The sequence below is a fragment of the Canis lupus genome, chromosome 21 (assembly GCF_011100685.1).
Source record: "Canis lupus familiaris isolate Mischka breed German Shepherd chromosome 21, alternate assembly UU_Cfam_GSD_1.0, whole genome shotgun sequence".
NCBI classification, from domain to species: domain Eukaryota; kingdom Metazoa; phylum Chordata; class Mammalia; order Carnivora; family Canidae; genus Canis; species Canis lupus.
Genome location: NC_049242.1, coordinates 20,656,865 through 20,675,669, shown reverse-complemented (window position 1 = coordinate 20,675,669; position 18,805 = coordinate 20,656,865). Strand labels below are relative to the sequence as shown.

Below are 18,805 nucleotides of genomic sequence, written 5' to 3'. Positions count from 1 at the left end.
TAGCAGTCTGTCCCTTCCACTAGACTATGATATCCAAGCACTGGAACCCTACTGGTCATTTTTGTAGCCTCAGTGGTTGTGATAAGGACTGTCACAAGACAGATGTTCCATAAAGGTTTGCTGGATGGATAATTGAATAAAAAATGTGTGAATGGGTGAATGAATCTTTCTACCAAAGAAAGCAAGCCCAGATACTGTGGTTCCACACATTTGTATTTGAATTGTACTTACATCCTATACAGTAAAAGTAAGGATTCAGACAATAATTATTTTTTAAATACATGATTAAAAATATATTTGCACCGAGAGTAATTTTTGTAACATCTCAAGGATGTTTCTCTTGGTAGGAATACCTCTAATCCCAAAAGGAAATAGTAAAATTAAAAGCCCCTGAAAAAAAAATTAAAAGCCCCTGGGTGGCTCAGTGGTTGAGCATTTGCCATTGGCTCAGGGCGTGATCCTAGAGTCCCAGGGTTAAGTCCTGCTTCGGGTTCCCCAAGGAGCCTTCTTCTCCCTCTGCCTATGTCTCTGTCTCTGCCTCTCTCTGTGTCTCTCATGAATAAATAAATAAAATCTTAAAAAAGGCAATTTGCTCATATAGATCAATGGGACAGAATAGAAAACCCAGAAATATACCCACAATTATAGGGTCAATTAATCTTTGGTAAAGGAGGAAATAATATGCAATGGGAAAAACACAATCTCTTCAACAAATGGTACTGGCGAAAACTACATAGTTACATGCAAAAAGAGTGAAACTAGACCACTTTCTCACACCATACACAAAAATAAACTCACAATAAAGATGTAAATGTGAGACTTGAAGTCATAAAAATCCTAGAAGAGTACACAGGCAGTGATTTCTCTGACATTGACTGTAGCAACTTTTTTCTAGATAGGTCTCCTGAGGCAAGGGAAACAAGCAAAAATAAACTATTGGGACATTTTCAAAATAAAATGCTTCTGCAGAGCAAAGGATACATGTCACAAAAACTAAACTAAAGGCAACTTACTGAATGGGAGAAGATATTTGCAAATGACATAGCTGATAAAGGGTTAGTATTCAAAATATATAAAGAACTGATACAATGCAACACCCCAAAACCAAACAATCCAGTTAAAAAATAGGCAGAAGACATGAACAGACGTTTCTCCAAATAAGACATACAGATGGGCAACAGACACATGAAAAGATGCTCAGCACCACAGATCATCAGGCAAATGCAAATCAAAACCACAATGAGATATCACTTCACACCTGTCACAATGGCTAAAATCAAAAACACAAGAAACAACAGGTGTTGGTGCGGATGTGGAGAAAAAGGAACCCTTGTGCACTGTTGGTGGGAAGGCAAACCGATGCAGCCACTGTGGAAAACAGGATAAGGGTTCCTCAAAAAGTTAAAAATAGAACTACCCTACCACATAGTAATCACACTACTGGGTATTTACCACCAAAATACAAAAACACTAATACAAAGGGCTACATGCACTCCTATATTTATTGCAGCATTATTTACAGTAGCCAAATTATAGAAGCAGCCCAAGTGTCCATCTAAAGATGAATGGATAAGGAAGATGTGGTATGTGTGTGTGTGTAGGAATATATATATATATATATAAGGGAATGAGATCTTGCCATTTGCAACAACATCAACAACACGGATGGATCTAGAGGGTATAATGCTAAACGAAACAAGTCAGTCAGAGAAAGACAATTACCTTATGTTTTTACTCATATGTAGAATTAAGAAACAAATAAGCAAAGGAAAAAAGAGACAAATCAAGAAATACTCTTAACTACAGAGAACAAACTGATGGTTACCAGAGGGGAGATGAGTGAGGGATGGGTGAAACAGATGATGGGGATTAAGGAGTACACTTATAATGATGAGCACTGAATAATATATAGAATTGCTGGATCACTATATTGTATTCCTAAAACTAATATAACAGTGTATGTTGGGACGCCTGGGTGGCTTACCAGTTGAGCATCTGCCTTTGGCTCAGGGCGTGGTCCTGGAGACCTAGGATTGAGTCCCATGTCGGGCTTCCTGCATGGAGCCTGCTTCTCCCTCTGCCTATGTCTCTGCCTCACTCTCTGTGTCTCTCATGAATAAATAAATAAATCTTAAAAAAAAAAAACACTGTATGTTAACCATACTGGAATTAAAAGACTTAAAAATAGTTTGCTTTCTGATTACTTTCCTCCCAATTATACCTATTTTCTAAAAAGCTGAGATATTCTTTGGACCTCTCTCTCACATTTATGTTCCTTTGATTCCTTTTTTATTCTCCCCCTCCTTGTCTGTTTCTTTTTGCATGCAATGAGCTTTTATTCCTTCATCAGGAATAAAATGAAGGGAAAACCAAAGTCCATGAAGCCTATAAATGACAAAGATTTGGGGAAAACAGGAAATTCTATACAGGAAACAAAGATTATACCAAAGATTTTAAGGGTAAAATGGGGACTAATAATCCTTCTGCAAGGAAGATGAAAATCAGAGAATTCCTGGAGAGAACACCAATCCAGGCACAATAGACTACATAATTTCAAGGGCCTAGCGCAAACTGAAAATGTATCCCCTTATTAAAAAATTAAGAACTTTGACATAAATAATATTGAAAGATATCTCATGTTTGTGGATTGGAAAAATTACCATTGTTAAAATGTCCAACTACCCAAAACCATTTACAGATTCAGTGAAATCTCAATAAAGATTTCAATGGCATTTTTTACAATAGTAGAAAAAATAATCCTAAAATTCTTATGGAACCACAAGATTCCAAGTAGCCAAAGCAATCCTGAGAAAGAATACCAAAGTTGGAGGCATTACACTTCCTGATTTCAAACTATATCACAAAGCTATTGTAATCAAAACAATATGGTATGACAGAAAAACTGACACACAGCTCAATGGAACACAACAGAGAGCCTCACATGTATGACAACTAATATTTGACAAGGTTGCTAAGCATATTCAATGGAGAAAATATAATAGTGTCTTCAAAATATGGTGCTAGGAAAACTGGGTATTCATATGCAAAAAAAGAAAAGAAACTGGACTCCTATCTTATATCAATCACAAAAACTAACTCAAAATGGGTTAAAGATTTATTTTATTTTATTTTTAAAGATTGTATTTATTTATTTATGAGAGACACAGAGAGAGCCTGAGACATAGGCCGAGGTGGAAGCAGGCTTTCTGCAGGGAGCCTGATATGGGACTCCATACTGGGACCCCAGGATCACACCCTGAGCCAAAGGCTCAACCACTGAGCCACTCAGGCATCCCTGGGTTAAAGATTTAAATGTAAGACCTGAAACCATAAAACTCCTAAAAGAAAACAAAAAATATTCCTTGACAATGGTCTTGGCAATGAGTTTTTTTGGATATGACATCAAAAGCACAAACAAGACAAAAACAAATAAATGGAACTACGTTAACCTAAAAAGCTTCTGTGCAGCAAAAGTAACAACAAGATGAAAAGCAACCAAAGAAATGGAAGGAAATATGTATTTTCAAGCCACATATCTGATAAGGGGTTAATATCCAAAATACACAAGGAATTTCCACGACTCAAGAACGAAAACGAAAACAAGAACAAATAACCCAGTTAAAAAATGTCCATAGGATCTGAATAGACATCTTTCCAGGGAAGACATTCATATGGACAAGTTACCTGAAAAGGTGCACATCATCATTAATCACCAGGGAAGTGTAAATCAAATCAAAACTGCAATGAGCGATCACCTCGCACCTGTTAACTGTCCATTATCAAAAAGATATGGAGTGCTAGCAGGGATGCAGAGAAAGGAAAACCCTTGTACACTACTGGTGGGAATATACACTGGTATAGGTAGTATGGAAAACAGTATAGTGGTTCCTCAAAAAATTAAAAATAGAACTACCATATGATCCAGCAAGTCTACTTCTGGGTATATAATCTGCAGGAACTGAAATCATTATCTTGAAGAGATATCCACACCCTCATGTTCATTGAAACATTACTTACAATAGCCAAGACATGCAAACAACCTGTGTCCACTAACGGATGAATGGATAAAGAAAATTTTATACATGTAATATTATTCAGCAATAAAAAATAAGCAAGGGTGCCTTGGACCTTCGCTACTCAGAATGAAGTTGTGAAAAGACACTCACGCCTAGGTCCACCCATGAGATTCCTAGAGAGCTGACTTGGCATGGATCTTTGGCATCAACATTTAAAAAATGCTTCTCTTTAGTTCTGTCATGCAACCAGGTTTAAGAACTACTGATTTAGGCTCTGCACCTGCCTCAGAAGAAACCTGTTTCTCAATCATGCCCTAGTTGGAGATGAGCCCAAACAAATATCAGAGAGCATTTCTGCAACTTAAAGGTTAGTTTAAAAAGTTGGCTACTCAGAGTGCGTGGGTGGCTCAGTTGGTTGAGTATCCAACTCTTGGTTTTGGCTCACATTGTGAGCTTGGGGTCATGGGATTGAGCCCCATGATGAGCCCTGAGTGGAACCCCATGTCCAGTCCTGCATGTGGCAGGGGATCTGCTTGGGGCTCTCTCTACTCTTCCTCTGCCCCTACCCCTGCTTATGCTCACACACGTGCTCTCTCTCTCTCTCAAATAAATAAATAAATAAAAAGTTGGGCTACTGTGTTGTGAAAGTTAACAAAACCGAAACATAAATCTGTATTTCCCCCTTCCACCTGTCTCCTTCCAAGTGAATACAGAAGAACACTAGGTTAGATATCAACAACAATCACAGAGGACCTCAAACCAAAGGAAAAAAAAAGTGGCAAGTAACTGGGCAGGATGGTCTGATGGTTTGAAATCCACCAGACAGAGGTGGACCAGGAAGGAATCGAGGTGTGAGCCGCCCGTGGGTTGAGAGATAGGTGAGAGCACAGAGTGCTAGAAAGCTGAGGAGAGGGGTGGAAGGTGCAGGGCTGACAAAGTGGGGGGTGTTAAGGTACCCGAAGAAATATCACCAAGTACCTTTAGCTTCATTATAACTTCAACGCATCTCAGACTCCCATTTAAATGTAATTAGGGCCAGGGATCCCTCTGGACCTAGAGTGGCCAAAGAGGAGAGCCTTTAGCTACAGTCTGCTATCCTTGCTCAAAGATCTGAAGGCCTTCATCTTAGCCCCAAGTGCTTAGCCCCCTCCAGGAAGCACCCTGCCCTTTGAGAGAAAGGTTCATGTTTGTTCTCCTACCTGTGCTCTCCTCAGCCTGATTGAAGCCACAGATCTGGCAGATGCTCTGGACCCACTTATTCATGTCCTCCTCTGTCTCAGCCACCAGATAAAAGGTGCGCTCACTGGTCTTGATGTCAAATACAAAACTATCCTGCAGCTCCTTCTTGTTGAAGGTTAGGCCTGCATCCACCTGCTCACAGAAGTTCAGGTTGATGATCCTCAAGGGCTTCTTGGAGTGATCATTCTTGTAGTATTCCAGAACATCCGGGTCACCACTCATCCGGCCACTCCGCAGGATAAACCAGCGTTTCTTCCAGGCCTGGATGAGGAGGAGGAAGAAAAGAGGGAAAAAGTCATTAGTTTTTCAAAGCTTCTCACAGGTGCTCAGAAATCACCAGGTTAAGGATGGAGACTGCTGTACCTGCAGGCCTAACATGGCCCCTCTCTTTCATACTTCCCCGGAGTTTAAAAAATGGAGGATGATTTTAGAATGCATGTTAGTGCAATATTTCACATTTCCTTCTCTTTAGTTCTGTCATGCAACCAGGTTTAAGAACTACTGATTTAGGCTCTGCACCTGCCTCAGAAGAAACCTGTTTCTCAATCATGCCCTAGTTGGGGATGAGCCCAAACAAATATCAGAGAGCATTTCTGCAACTTAAAGGTCAGTTTAAAAAGTTGGCTACTCAGAGTGTGTGGGTGGCTCAGTTGGTTGAGTATCCGACTCTTGGTTTTCGCTCACGTTGTGATCTTGGGGATCACCACATTGGAAACAAGATCTTATCACTGTGAAATGAGATGTGGCATTCCCATTTTTCAGATCAAGAAGTTAGATAGAGACTAAAACATTTCAGAGCAGTTATTCCTTAGGCTAGAATACAGACCCAAACTCCCAGTACTTTAGTTAAGTGGAACTTGCAAAACCACAGCATTTCAGTATATGGACAGGGACCCCACCGAGGCACAGTGAGTTGAAGCAATGTCACACCACAGCAAATAGCAGAAAAACAAGTCCTCCAATTTTTAGTATATTGTGCTTTTTACCAAATATGATGCCTTGGAAGAATCACATAGAAAGCCTTCTAAAACTTCTCTGAAGCACCTAAATTTAGGACTTTTTTCACTATCTCTCTCTCTGCGATAGGCCCAAGTACTTATAATAGGGCCTTCCACATATTAAGCACTCAATATGTATCACTGAGTAGATAAACTCCTTGTATCATTCCACATGAGGGAATTTAACACTTAATTACATATTCTCTAATGTTGTCTTCTGCATTCCATCTCTGCAACAAGACTGCCTAATCTGTGAGCAGACGCCATTACAAAGTAGTAAAAAGATGTTACATGGAAAAGGGAGCTTTGGGGTGAGTCTATGTTTAACCACTGACTTAGTGTACCATCTGCAGATTAAGTCATTTACTTTGGGGCTTGCTTCATGTGTAGAATGAGAATCAACATCACCACTATCTGCCCTACCTGCCTGCCAGGGTTTTTCATCATGCAAATGCACCTAGAGAGCACTTTTCACAAGCCCTGAAGCAATACAAATGCCAAGGACTGGATTACTGGATTGCAAATGGGCCCCCAGATGCAAAAATCCTACTACCATCACCTATCCTATGATTTTCTCTTGCTTTTTTGGCAACAGTCTCTGAACTTCTCTCTCTCTCTCTCTTTAATAAACCCCCAACATGTCTACTCTATTGTTTCGTGAGAAAATAGAAGCAATTATGAGAATTTACACATGCTCCAGCACCAAATTTACTGACCTGCCTGCGTCTAAAGCAAAGCAGTAGCCTGTTACTTGGGAGCATGCACAGTCCATCTGATCTAAAGCCAACATTCTTCCATTTGTGAACCCCCTCTCACCTATAAGAAGACTCCACTGTATCATCCTCCCATTCCCGAAATCGCTGCATCTCCCCTTTCTCCTAAATCATTCCCATCAGGATATGCTAGGAAACATCCCCCATGCTGGGAAAACAAACTTAAAGCTTGACTTGAAGCCACATTCCCCTCCAGCTCTGGCTCTATTTTCTGAGCCACCTTACAGTAAAACTTCAAAGAGTTCTCTATACTACTGGATCTTTATTTCCTCTCTTCCCATTCTTTTTTGGAAAGCAATCTAGTCAGGCTGCCCACCCCTACCACTGACATAACTCAACAAAGGTCTCAAAGACTTCAAGGCTGCTAAAGCAAATCTTGAGTTTAACTTGATCTCTCAGCAACACCTGATAACGGTTTATTCTGTTCTCTTTGAAGCACCTTCTTCCCTTGGCTTCAGAACTCACCCTCAATTCCCCTACTCCCCTGGCTTCTCTTTTTCAGACTCCAGTGCTGCTTCCTTCTCATCTCCCTGACCTCTAAATATTGGAATGCTCCCATGCTCAATTCTCAGACTCTTTCTCTTTTCTCTCTACACCCATTCCCTAGGTTATTTGATTCAGTTTCACAGCTTTAAAAACCATCTACTTGCTGTAATTCCCAAATTTATTCCTCCAGCCCAGATCCATCTATTGAATTCAGAAAGTCTTACAATCCAACTCTTCACTAATAGGCATCTTAAACCCAATGTGCTCAAAACTCTTGATACCCTCCAAGCCTGTTCTTCCTGCAGTTCTTCCTGTCTTAGTTCACAGCAACTCCAGCTTTCCAGGTGCTCAGACCAAAAATCTTGATGTCATCATTGACTCCTTTTCACATTCTACATCTAATCCAGCAGCAAATCCTGTCTGTTCAAACAGTTCAAAATATATCTATACTCTGGTACCTTTGCATCTCCACAGTTATTCACTTGGTCTAAACCACCATTTTGTAGTCTTCCTGCTTCCACCTTATCCTGCAATCAAGACTCAACATGGAAGCTGATATAAATCAGATCATGTTACTTCTCTGTACAAAATCCCCAAAGGCTTTCCATCTTAGAGTAAAAACCAAAGTCTACAAAATGGCCAGTGGGTCTGCCAGGACAGTCATCTCTCTCCCATCCTACGTCTCTTATGCCATCTCCTGCCACACTGGTGCATACTTCTGCCTCTAGGTGTTTGCTCTAGGTGTTCCCTCTGTGTGGAATACTCCTCCCCCAGACATCTTCCCTTCAAGTCTCTCTATTCAAATGTCCCATCATTGGGAGGGGAGGGGGAACCCAACTCTAAGACTCTCTTTCCTCCTTACTCTGCAATACTGGTCTTACTGCTACTTATCTAAAATATCACATTTTTGTTGATTTTCTGTATCTACCTCCCGAAATGTAAGCACCAGGGCAAGGATTGGTTCTTTTTATTCCATGCTGCATCTTCAATGTTTAGAATAGTGCCTGACATGTAGCTGGTTATTAATAAATATGTGCTGGATTAATTGACTACTCATTTTCTTACATGAACTCCTTACAGCATCTAGTAGGTTACAGGGATATAAATAGTGCCTAATAAGCCTCAGAATTAAATAAAGATATAGACAGATAGTATAGAGCTGAGGAAAATTAAAAAAATAAGCAGTATTTATTTATAGTCACCTAAAATCTTGCCCAGGCCACTGCTTATAGAACTCTATGTGTGCTTGTGTGCATGTGAATGCAGCAGAAGCATGCATATACAAGTGTGTGGGTAGCAAGGGGCATTTAAAAAAAATGTATTGCTAATAGTTTAACTTGTGTTTCAGTTCACGTGTTCCCTTTCAGTGCCTGTCTCTGTAGAAAGAGCTGTCTCCAAATCACTCGTGTGCAGGTGCAAGCATAAACATACACAGACACACCCTCATAAACAAGTCAAAGGTGTTTGCTACAGATAACATCGGAGCCTGTTAGGTTTTGCTTCCAAGGAAGTGGTGCAGGCTGATAAATGACTGCTTATAAAATACTGATAAATTTATGACAGAGCAGGCAAGACTGTCTAATCTAGTCTGAAACTCACATCCCTCATCTGCCACACCATTTTCTCTCCAAGTCTATGCAAATTAAAAAAAAAAATCAAACAATTGAGAACCACATATAATCAACTCCAAAAAGTCTAGCTCCAAGGACTTCCCTGATTCTCTAAGCTAAAATGGACCTCTACATCCTCTGAACCTTCATACACTTTTTATGTACTTTTTACAACCTGTCATTTTTTACAACATATTACAGATATTTTGGTATTTGTTGTTTCTTTCCAAGTAGATTATGAACATCTATTCTTCTATGAATCTTTATGGTAGGCATTTGCGAAATGTTACTAAGCAAGGGTCTTTATTGCTGAAACATTCTATGTCTCTGCCTCTCTCTCTGTCTTTCATGAATAAATAAATAAAATTTTTAAAAAAGAAAGAAAAAACACATGGTCTTATCGGTTGATGCAGAAAAAAGCACCACTTTTACTCAACACAGTGCTGAAAGTCCTAGTCAGGGCAATAATGAAATAGACATAAAAGGCATACAGATTAAAAAGTAAGAAAAACATTGTCCCTATTTGCAGATAACATAATTTTCCACATAGAAAATCTCAAGGAATTTAGAAAAAATATATTCAAAAAACTCCTGGTACTGAGTGAGCCCATTAGAGTCACAGGATACAAGATGAACATATAAAAATCAGGTTGCTTTTGCAGACTAGCAGTGAACATGTGAGAAGAGAGAATAAAAATAAAATGCCATTCATAGTCTATTTTTTAAAATGAAATAGGTATAAATCTAACAAAATATGTATAGGACATGTATGCTTGGTGGCTATACAATGCTGATGAAAGAAGAAAAAAAACAAATGGAGAAGTATACCATGTTTATGGATTAGAAGACTCACCATAGTACATATCCCCAAACTGATACTCAGATTTGACACAATTTTTATCAAAGTCTCAGCAAGAGTTTTTTATAGATGTAGACAAAATTACTCTAAAATGTATATGGGAAGGCAAAGAAAATGCAATAGCAGAAACAATTTTGAAAAGGAAGATAAAAGAGAAGTTCATTCATTAGATTCCAAGAATTATCATATACCTATAGTTCTCAAAATGAATGTGGTGTTGGCAGAAGGACACACACATAGAACAAAAGAATAGAACAGAGAACCCAGAAACAGATCCACACAGATATGCCCAACTGATTTCTGATGAAGATGAAAAAGCAATTTCCTCAGTGGAGGAAAGATGGTCTTTTCAATAAATAATGTTGAAGCAATTGGGCATCCATAAAGAAATAAATGAACCTCAATTTAAATCTCATCTCTTACACAAGAACTAACTCAAAATGAATCATGAATTAAATGTAAAACTATAAAACATTTAGGAAAAAAAATGGAGGAAATCTATCAGATCTAGGGCTAAGCAAGAGTTCTTAGACTTGACACCAAAAGCATAATCTATCAAAGGACATGCTTATAAATTAGATTTCAATGAAATGCAAAACTTTTGCTCTGCAAAAGTATTTGTTAAGATAACAAAAAGACACAGACTGAAAATGAAGGGATGAAGAAAGATAATCCATGCAAATGGAAGTGAAAAAAAAAGAGCCAGGATGGCAATACTTGTATCAGACAAAATAGATTTTAAAATAGACAGTAACAAGGAACAACAAAGAAGAGTATTACATAAAGTAATTAATCCAAAAAGAAGATAAAACAATTGTAAATATTTATGCACCCAACATAGGAGCACCTAAACACAGAAAGCAACCACTAACAGACATAAAGGGAGAATTTGATAATAATAAAATAATGGTAAGGGACTTTAACATCCCACTTACATCAATAAATAGATTATGCAGAGAGAAAATCAATATGGAAACAGTGTCTTTGAATGCACAAGAGACCTGATGGACTTAATAGATATGTACTGAATATACTATCAAAAAATAGAAGAAGACACATTCTTTTCAAGTGCACATGGAACTTTCTTAAAGAAAAATTGTATGATAGGCCACAAAAAAAGTCTCAATAAATTTAAAAAGACTGAAATCATATCAAGTATCTTTTCTGACCACAACAGTAGGAAACTAGACAATAACTACAATAAAAAACAAAATAGAGGTGCCTGGATGGCTCAGTTGATTAAGTGTCCAACTCTTGATCTCAGCTCAGGTCTTAATCTCAGGGTGTTGAGTTCCAGCCCCACACTGGGCTCCATGCTGGGCATGGAACCTACTTATAAAAAGCAAAACACTAGAAAAACCACAAACACATGGAAGCTAAACAACATACTACTAAATAACCAATGGGTTTACAAAGAAATAAAAAACAAAGTAAAAAAACACATGGAGACAAACAAAAATGAAAATACAATGGCCCAAGATCTTTGGGACACAGTGAAAGCAGTTCTAAGAGGAAAGTTTATAGCATTACAGATTTACTTCAAGAAATAAGAAAAAATCTCAAATAAATGATCTCACTGTACATTTGAAGGAACTAGAAAAAGAAGAACAAATAAAGCTCAAGATTAGTAAATGGAAGAAAATAATAAATACCATAGTAGAGATTAAGTGAAGTGGAGATGAAAAAATAGTAGGAAATATGAATGAAACCATGAGTTGGTTCTTTGAAAAGATAAACGAAACTGATAAACTTTTAGTCAGACTCACCAAAAAAAAAAAAAAGAGAGAGAGAGAGAGCGCTCAAAACTAGAAATGAAGGAGGAGAAATAACAATCGGTACCATATAAATACAAAAGATTGGGGATCCCTGGGTGGCGCAGTGGTTTGGCGCCTGCCTTTGGCCCAGGGCGTGATCCTGGAGACCCGGGATCGAATCCCACGTCGGGCTCCCGGTGCATGGAGCCTGCTTCTCCCTCTGCCTATGTCTCTGCCTCTCTCTCTCTCTCTCTCTGTGACTATCATAAATAAATAAATAAAAATAAAAAAAAACAAAAAAAACAAAAAATTGTAAAAGACTACTACAGAAAATTATATGCCAACAAACTGGACAAGCAATTGCCTAGAAGCAATGGATAAACTTCTAGAAACACACAATCTTCCAAAACTGAATCAAGAAGAAATATAAAGTCAGAATATCTCAATTACTAGTAACAAAATAATAATAATAAACTCTCACAAACAAAAGTCCAGGCCAAAACGGCTTCACATGTGAACTTTACCAAATATTAAAGGAAAGTAAATACCTATTTGCCTCAAACTATTCCAAAAATAGAAAAGAAAGGAAAGCTTCCGATTCATTCTAGAAGATAAGCATTACCCTGATACCAAAACCAGAAAAAGATAAAACAAAACAAAACTACAGGTTAATATCTCTCATGAACATAAATGCAAAAATCCTCAACAAAACATCAACACACCAAATTCAACAATGCATTAAAAGGATCATTCAAAAAACTAAAAAATAAAAGGATCATTCATACTTTTCCCGTAAGAGCCATAGGGTGGAGAGGGGCATGATCCTGTCCTCTCCCTGAGATGGTATATACTCATCCTGATATAAGTGTACTCCAAAAAGGGGAATCATATGGCAAAAATATTACTTGCCTGCTGTGTTCAAATCTCCCATTTGGCCTGTTATTGCACAAAAACAACAGACAGCCATATATTGTAACTGAATTAGCAGGTCATCAATCCAGTGCTGAGTCTTGTACTGGTGAAACCATGGTTCAAATTCCCAGAATTCAAGGCAGTGAGACCTACCATTCTGGTGAGAGTGCTCTTGGAAATGCGTGTTGTGGGGGCCGTATGCCTGCACCAACCAAAACGTGGTGCTCTTGGCACCACAGGGTGAACACAACCCAGAAGCGATATGCCATCTGCTCTGCACTGGCTGCCTCAGCCTTACCAGACTACTCATGTCTAAAGGTCATTGTATTGAGGAAGTTCCTGAACTTACTTTGGTGGCTGAAGATAGCATTGAAGGCTACAGGAAGACCAAGGAAGCTGGTGTTTTTTGCTTCTTACAAAACTTAAAACCTGGAATTATGTCAAAAAGGTCTATGCCTTGGGGCATGTGGGTGGTTCAGTGGTTGAGCATCTGCCTTTAGCTCAGCTCATGATTCCGTGGTCTTGAGATTGAGTCCTGCATCAGGCTTTCTGCAGGGAGCCTGCTTCTCCCTCTGCCTATGTCTCTGCCTCTCTCTCTGTGTCTGTCATGAATAAATAAAATCTTAAAAAAAAAAAAAAAAGTTTTTGCCTCTCAGTGAATGAGAGCTAGCAAGGGCAAAATGAGAAACTGTCATCATATTCAGCCCAGGGGACCCTGCATCATTTATAATGAGAATGGTCTCATCAAGACCTTAAGAAACATCTCTAGAATTACTTTACTTAATGTAAGCAAACTGAACATTTTTGAAATTTGCTCCTGGTGAGCATGTGGCATATTTCTGCATTTGGACTGAAAGTGCCTTCTGCAAGTTAGATGATGTATATGGCACTTGGTGTAAACCCGTGTCCCTGAAGAGTAACTACAACCTTCCAATGCATAAGATGCTTCATACAGACCTTAGCAGAATCTTGAAAAGCCCAGCGATCCAAAGAGCCCTCCAAGAACCATGCAAGAAGATTCATCACAGAGTCCTGAAGAAGAATCCACTGAAAAACCTGACAATCATGTTGAAGTTAAACCCATATGCAAAGACCATGGTGCTGGAGCACCATTCTTTGCTAGGCTAAGAATCACAAACTCCAGGTAGATAAGGGAGCAGAAAGCCCTAAAAGTCAAATCACATGAGAAGGGGGTTCCAGGCAAGAAGCCTGTGGTAGAAAAGAAAGGAAAGAAAGTTGTTGGTGTTAAGAAGCAGAAGAAACCTTTGGTGCAGCTACCAAGAAACCAGCAACCAAGAAGAAGCCTGCAGAAAAGAAACCTACCACAGAAGAAAAGAAGCCTACTGCATAAAAACTTGACTTTGTTTTTAAAAACAAAAAAACTTACTTGATAAAAGTCAAATCATTTTGGACAGCTAATTTTGAATAAAGATCTGATCAAAGGCAGTGAGGGAAAAGAGGGATTATTCATCACAATCAAGTGGCATTTATTCCAGGGATGCAAGGATGGTTCAATATCCAGAAATCAACCAATGTGATATATCACGATAACAAAATGAAGGATAAAAATCATATAGTCATCTCAAAAGATGCAAAAAAGGCACCTAGTAAAATTCAGCATCCATTTTCATGGTAAAAACTCTTAACAAAGTTGGTTTAGAGGGAACATACCTCCACATAATAAAAGCCACAGATAAAAAACCCACAGCTAACATCATATCAATGGTGAAAAACTGAATGCTTTTCCTTTAAGACCAGAAAAAAAGACAAAGATGTCCATTCTTGTCCTTTTACTCAATTCAGTACTAGAAGCAGATAAGAAAAATAAAAGGTATCCAAACTGATAAAGAAGAAGTAAAACTTTCACTATTTGCAGATGATATGATACGATGTGTAGAAGACCCTAAAGAATTTACCAAAATACTATTAGAATTGATAAATGAATTCAGTAAAGTTACAGGATAAAAAATTTAATATACAGAAATCTGCTGTATTTCTATGTAGTAATAATGAAGTAGCAGGAAGAGAAATTGAGAAACAACTCCATTTACAATTACCCAAGGAAAAAAAAAATACCTAGGAATAAACTTAACTAAGGAGGCAAAAGACCTATACTTGGAAAACTATCAGAAATTAATGGAAGAAACTGAAGATGATAAAAACAAATGGAAAGATACATCATGTTCACAAACTTGAAACATTATTATTGTTAAAATGTCCATACTACTCAAAGCAAATGACAGATTCAATGCAATCCCTATCAAAATTCCAAAAAGATTTTTCACAAATTAGAATAATAATACTAAAATTTGGATGTTACTACAAAAGACCCTGAATAGGGACGCCTGGGTGGCTCAGTGGTTGAGTGCCTGCCTTTGGCCCAGGGCGTGATCCTGGAGTCCCAGGATCGAGTCCCACATCGGGTTCCCTGCATGGAGCCTGCTTCTCTCTCTGCCTGTGTCTCTGCCTCTCTGTGTGTGTCTCTCATGAATAAATAAATAAAAAAAATCTTAAAAAAAAAAAAGACCTTGAATAGCCAAAGCAATCTGAGAAAGAACAAAGCTGGAGGCATCACAGTCACAGATTTCAAGATATACTACAAAGCTATAGTATTCAAAACAGTATGGTACTGGCACAAAAATAAGCACATAGATAATCGAGCAGGATAGAGAGCCCAGAAAAAAAACCCTCATGCTTATATGGTCAATTAATCTATAAAAAAGGAGGCAAGCATATACAATGGGGAAAAGACATTCTCTTCAATGGTATTGGGAGAACTGGACAGCTACATGCAAAAGAATGAAATTTCTTACACCATACACAAAAACAAACTCAAAATGGATTAAAGACCTATATATGAGGGGATCCCTGGGTGGCGCAGCGGTTTGGCGCCTGCCTTTGGCCCAGGGCACGATCCTGGAGACCCAGGATCGAATCCCACGTCGGGCTCCCAGTGCATGGAGCCTGCTTCTCCCTCTGCCTGTGTCTCTGCCCCCACCCCCTCTGTGTGACTATCATAAATAAATAAAAATTAAAAAAAAAAAGACCTATATATGAGACCTGAAATCCTAAAACTCCGAAACAAAAACATAGGCAGTAGTGTCCTGAATATCAGCCTTAGCCATATTATTTATGGATATTTTTCCTTAGGCAAGGGAAACAAAAGCAAAAATAAACAAGTAGGACTAAATCAAAATAAAGAGCTTTTGCACAGTTAAGGAAATCATCAACAAAACAAAAAAGCAACCTACGGGGTGGGAGAAGAGATTTCCAAATTATTTATCAAATAAAGGGTTAATATAAAAAGTATATAAAGAAGTTATGCAACTCAATGGCCAAAAAACAATCCAATTACAAAATGACTAAGGGACCTGAGTAGACATTTTCCCAAAGAAGACATACAGATAGCTAACAGACAAATGAAAATATGCTCAACATCACTAATCATCAGGGAAATCCAAATCAAAACCATAATGAATTATCACCTCATACTAGTCAGAATGATTATTAATTAAAAGAAATAACAAGTGCTGGTGAGGATGTGGAAAAAAGGGATGCGCATTGTTGGTGAAAATGTAAATTGGTATAATCACTGTGGAAAACAGTATGGCAGTTCTTCAAAAAATTAAAAATACAAATACCACATGAACTAGAAATTCTACTCTACTCTGGGTATTTATCCACCCCTGCAAAAAAAAAAAAAAAAAAAAAAAGCCCCCGAAAACACTAATTTGAAAAGATATATGTACCTCTATATTCATTTCAGCATTATTTACAATAGCCAACACTTAAATGAATAAAGAGGATGTGGTGTGCACACCCACATACACACGAATGTCACTCACCCATTAAAAGAGTGAAATCTTGCTATTTGTGACAACATGTATGGTGCTACAAGGTATTCTGCTAAATGAAATGAGTCAGAAAAAGATAAATACCACATGATTTCTTTTACTAGTAGAATCTAAAAATCAAAACAAGCAAACAACAATAAAAAACCAGAAACAGATTCATAAATGTAGAAAACAAACTGTTAGTCACCAGAGGGGTGGGAGTTGGGGATAATGTGAGAAGTAGTTGAAGGGGTTGAAGATATATAAACTCCCAGTCATAAAATAAATAAGTCACAGAGATGAAAAGTACAGGCTAGGGAAAATGTCAGTAATACTGTAATAATGTTGTATGATGACAAATGGTAACTATACTATCATAATGAATGTTGCATAATGTATAGAACTGTCAAATCACTATGTTATACACCTCAAACTAATAATATTGTATATCAAGTATACTTAAACAATAAAGATTTTTAAAAAGAAGATAAAAAGACAAGTTGAAGAATGGGAGAAGATATTTGCAAACCACATATTCAAGAATAATATCTAGAACATATAAAGAACTCTCACCACTTAACAGTTAAAAGAGGTAAACAATCCAATTAGGACAAGGGCAAAAGACATGAAAAGATATTTCACTGAAATGAATATACAGATGGTAAATAAGCACATAGAAAGATGCTCAACGGCTTTCGTCATTCTGAAAACACAAATTAAAACACAATGAGATATTACTGCAGACCTAACAGAATGGTTAAAATAAAAAACTGTTAACAACACAAAATGCTGGCAACCAGGCAGAGAAAATGGGTCACTCAAACATCGTTGGTAATAATCTAAAATGATATAGCCTCTCTGGAAAATAGTTTGGCCATTTTTTTCTGTTGTTTCTTTTTTTAAGATTTTATTTATTTATTCATGAGGGACACAGAGAGAGAGAGAGGGGGGCAGAGACAGGCAGAGGGAGAAACAGGCTCCACACAGGAAGCCTGACGTGGGACTCGATCTGGGGTCTCCATTATCACAACCTGGCCTGAAGGTGGCGCTAAACCGCTGAGCCACCCGGGCTGCCCTTTGTTTTGTTTTTCAAGAGAGAGAGGGCTTTCTGACACAGGGCTTGATCTCATGACTCTGAAATCATAACCTCAGCCGAAATCGAGTTGACACTTAACCAGTTGAGCCATCCTAGCACCCCTAGTTTGGCCGTTTCTAAAAAACTAAACATGCAACTACTATATACCTCAGCAATTGCTCTCCTGGGTATTCAACCCAGAGGAATAATCCATACAGTGGATTTCATACAAAACTTGTGCATGAATGTTTATTTAAGTTTCATTTATAATCGCTCCAAATTGAAACAATCTAAATGTCTTTCACAGTGGGTGAATGGTTAAATAAATTGTGGTACATCCATACCATAGACTACTATTCAGCAATAATAATAATAATAATAAAAAAGAACAAAGTATTGACACACAATTTGAATTCATCTCCAGAGAGTTATGCTGAGTCAACAAAGCCAATCCCAAAAGGCTACATAAAGGCTACATACTGCATAACTGCACTTACCTATCATTTTTGAAATGGCAGAATTTAGGAATGGACAAAAGATTAGCAGAGGTCAGTGGTTAAGGAGGGGCTTAGAGTAGGACAGATGTGAGAATGGTAATAGAAGAGAAGTATGAGAGATTCTTATGGTGATGGAAATGTTCTGGATACAGACTGTATTCATACCAACATTCTTGTTGTAATACTGTAGTATAGTTTCAGAAGATATTACCACTGGGGAGTCACCAGCAGAAGGCGAGTGGGGTCTCTGTATTATTTTTACAAGTACCTAAGAAACTAAAATTATCTCAAAATAAAGCTTAATTAAAAAGAAACTGTTCTATAAGAGAATTAGAATGTTCATAGATGGGGTGGGGGTGCTTGGGTGGTGCAGTTGGTTAAGTGTCCGAGTCTTGGTTTCAGCTCAGGTTGTGATCTCAGGATCATGTGCCCATGTCCGGCTCTGCACTCGGTATAGAGTCTACTAGAGATTCTCCCTCTCCCTCTGCTCCTCCCATTTGTGCTTTCTCTCTCTAAAATAAATAAAATCTTAAAAAAAAGAGAAAAGAATGTTCATAGATAGGAAATGTATTTGAAGAAAACCATAAGGAGGAAATGACTATTTCTCAGAGAAGAAAAGTAAACATCATGGAGAGAAAGGTTGTTAATAGCTGGCTAATGACCATGACCAGATCCAGCTGTCCTCAATCTTTCCCACTCAGGGATGGGGATAGGATCTCAGGAAATCACAATGTGAAAATATGAATAAACTTC

At 38.0% G+C, this 18,805-nt stretch overlaps 1 protein-coding gene and 1 pseudogene across 1 annotated transcript in view; one reads left to right on the top strand and one right to left on the bottom strand.

Moving 5' to 3' along the window:
* GAB2 (GRB2 associated binding protein 2) overlaps window positions 1–18,805 on the bottom strand; it is a 192,104-nt gene that overhangs the window by 50,276 nt on the left and 123,023 nt on the right. The window contains exon 2 of the mRNA XM_038568486.1: window positions 5,216–5,516. Coding sequence (XP_038424414.1) covers window positions 5,216–5,516 — 301 coding nt within the window. The remainder of the gene's footprint in view (window positions 1–5,215; window positions 5,517–18,805) is intronic.
* Window positions 13,307–13,998, top strand: LOC106560187 (annotated as a pseudogene).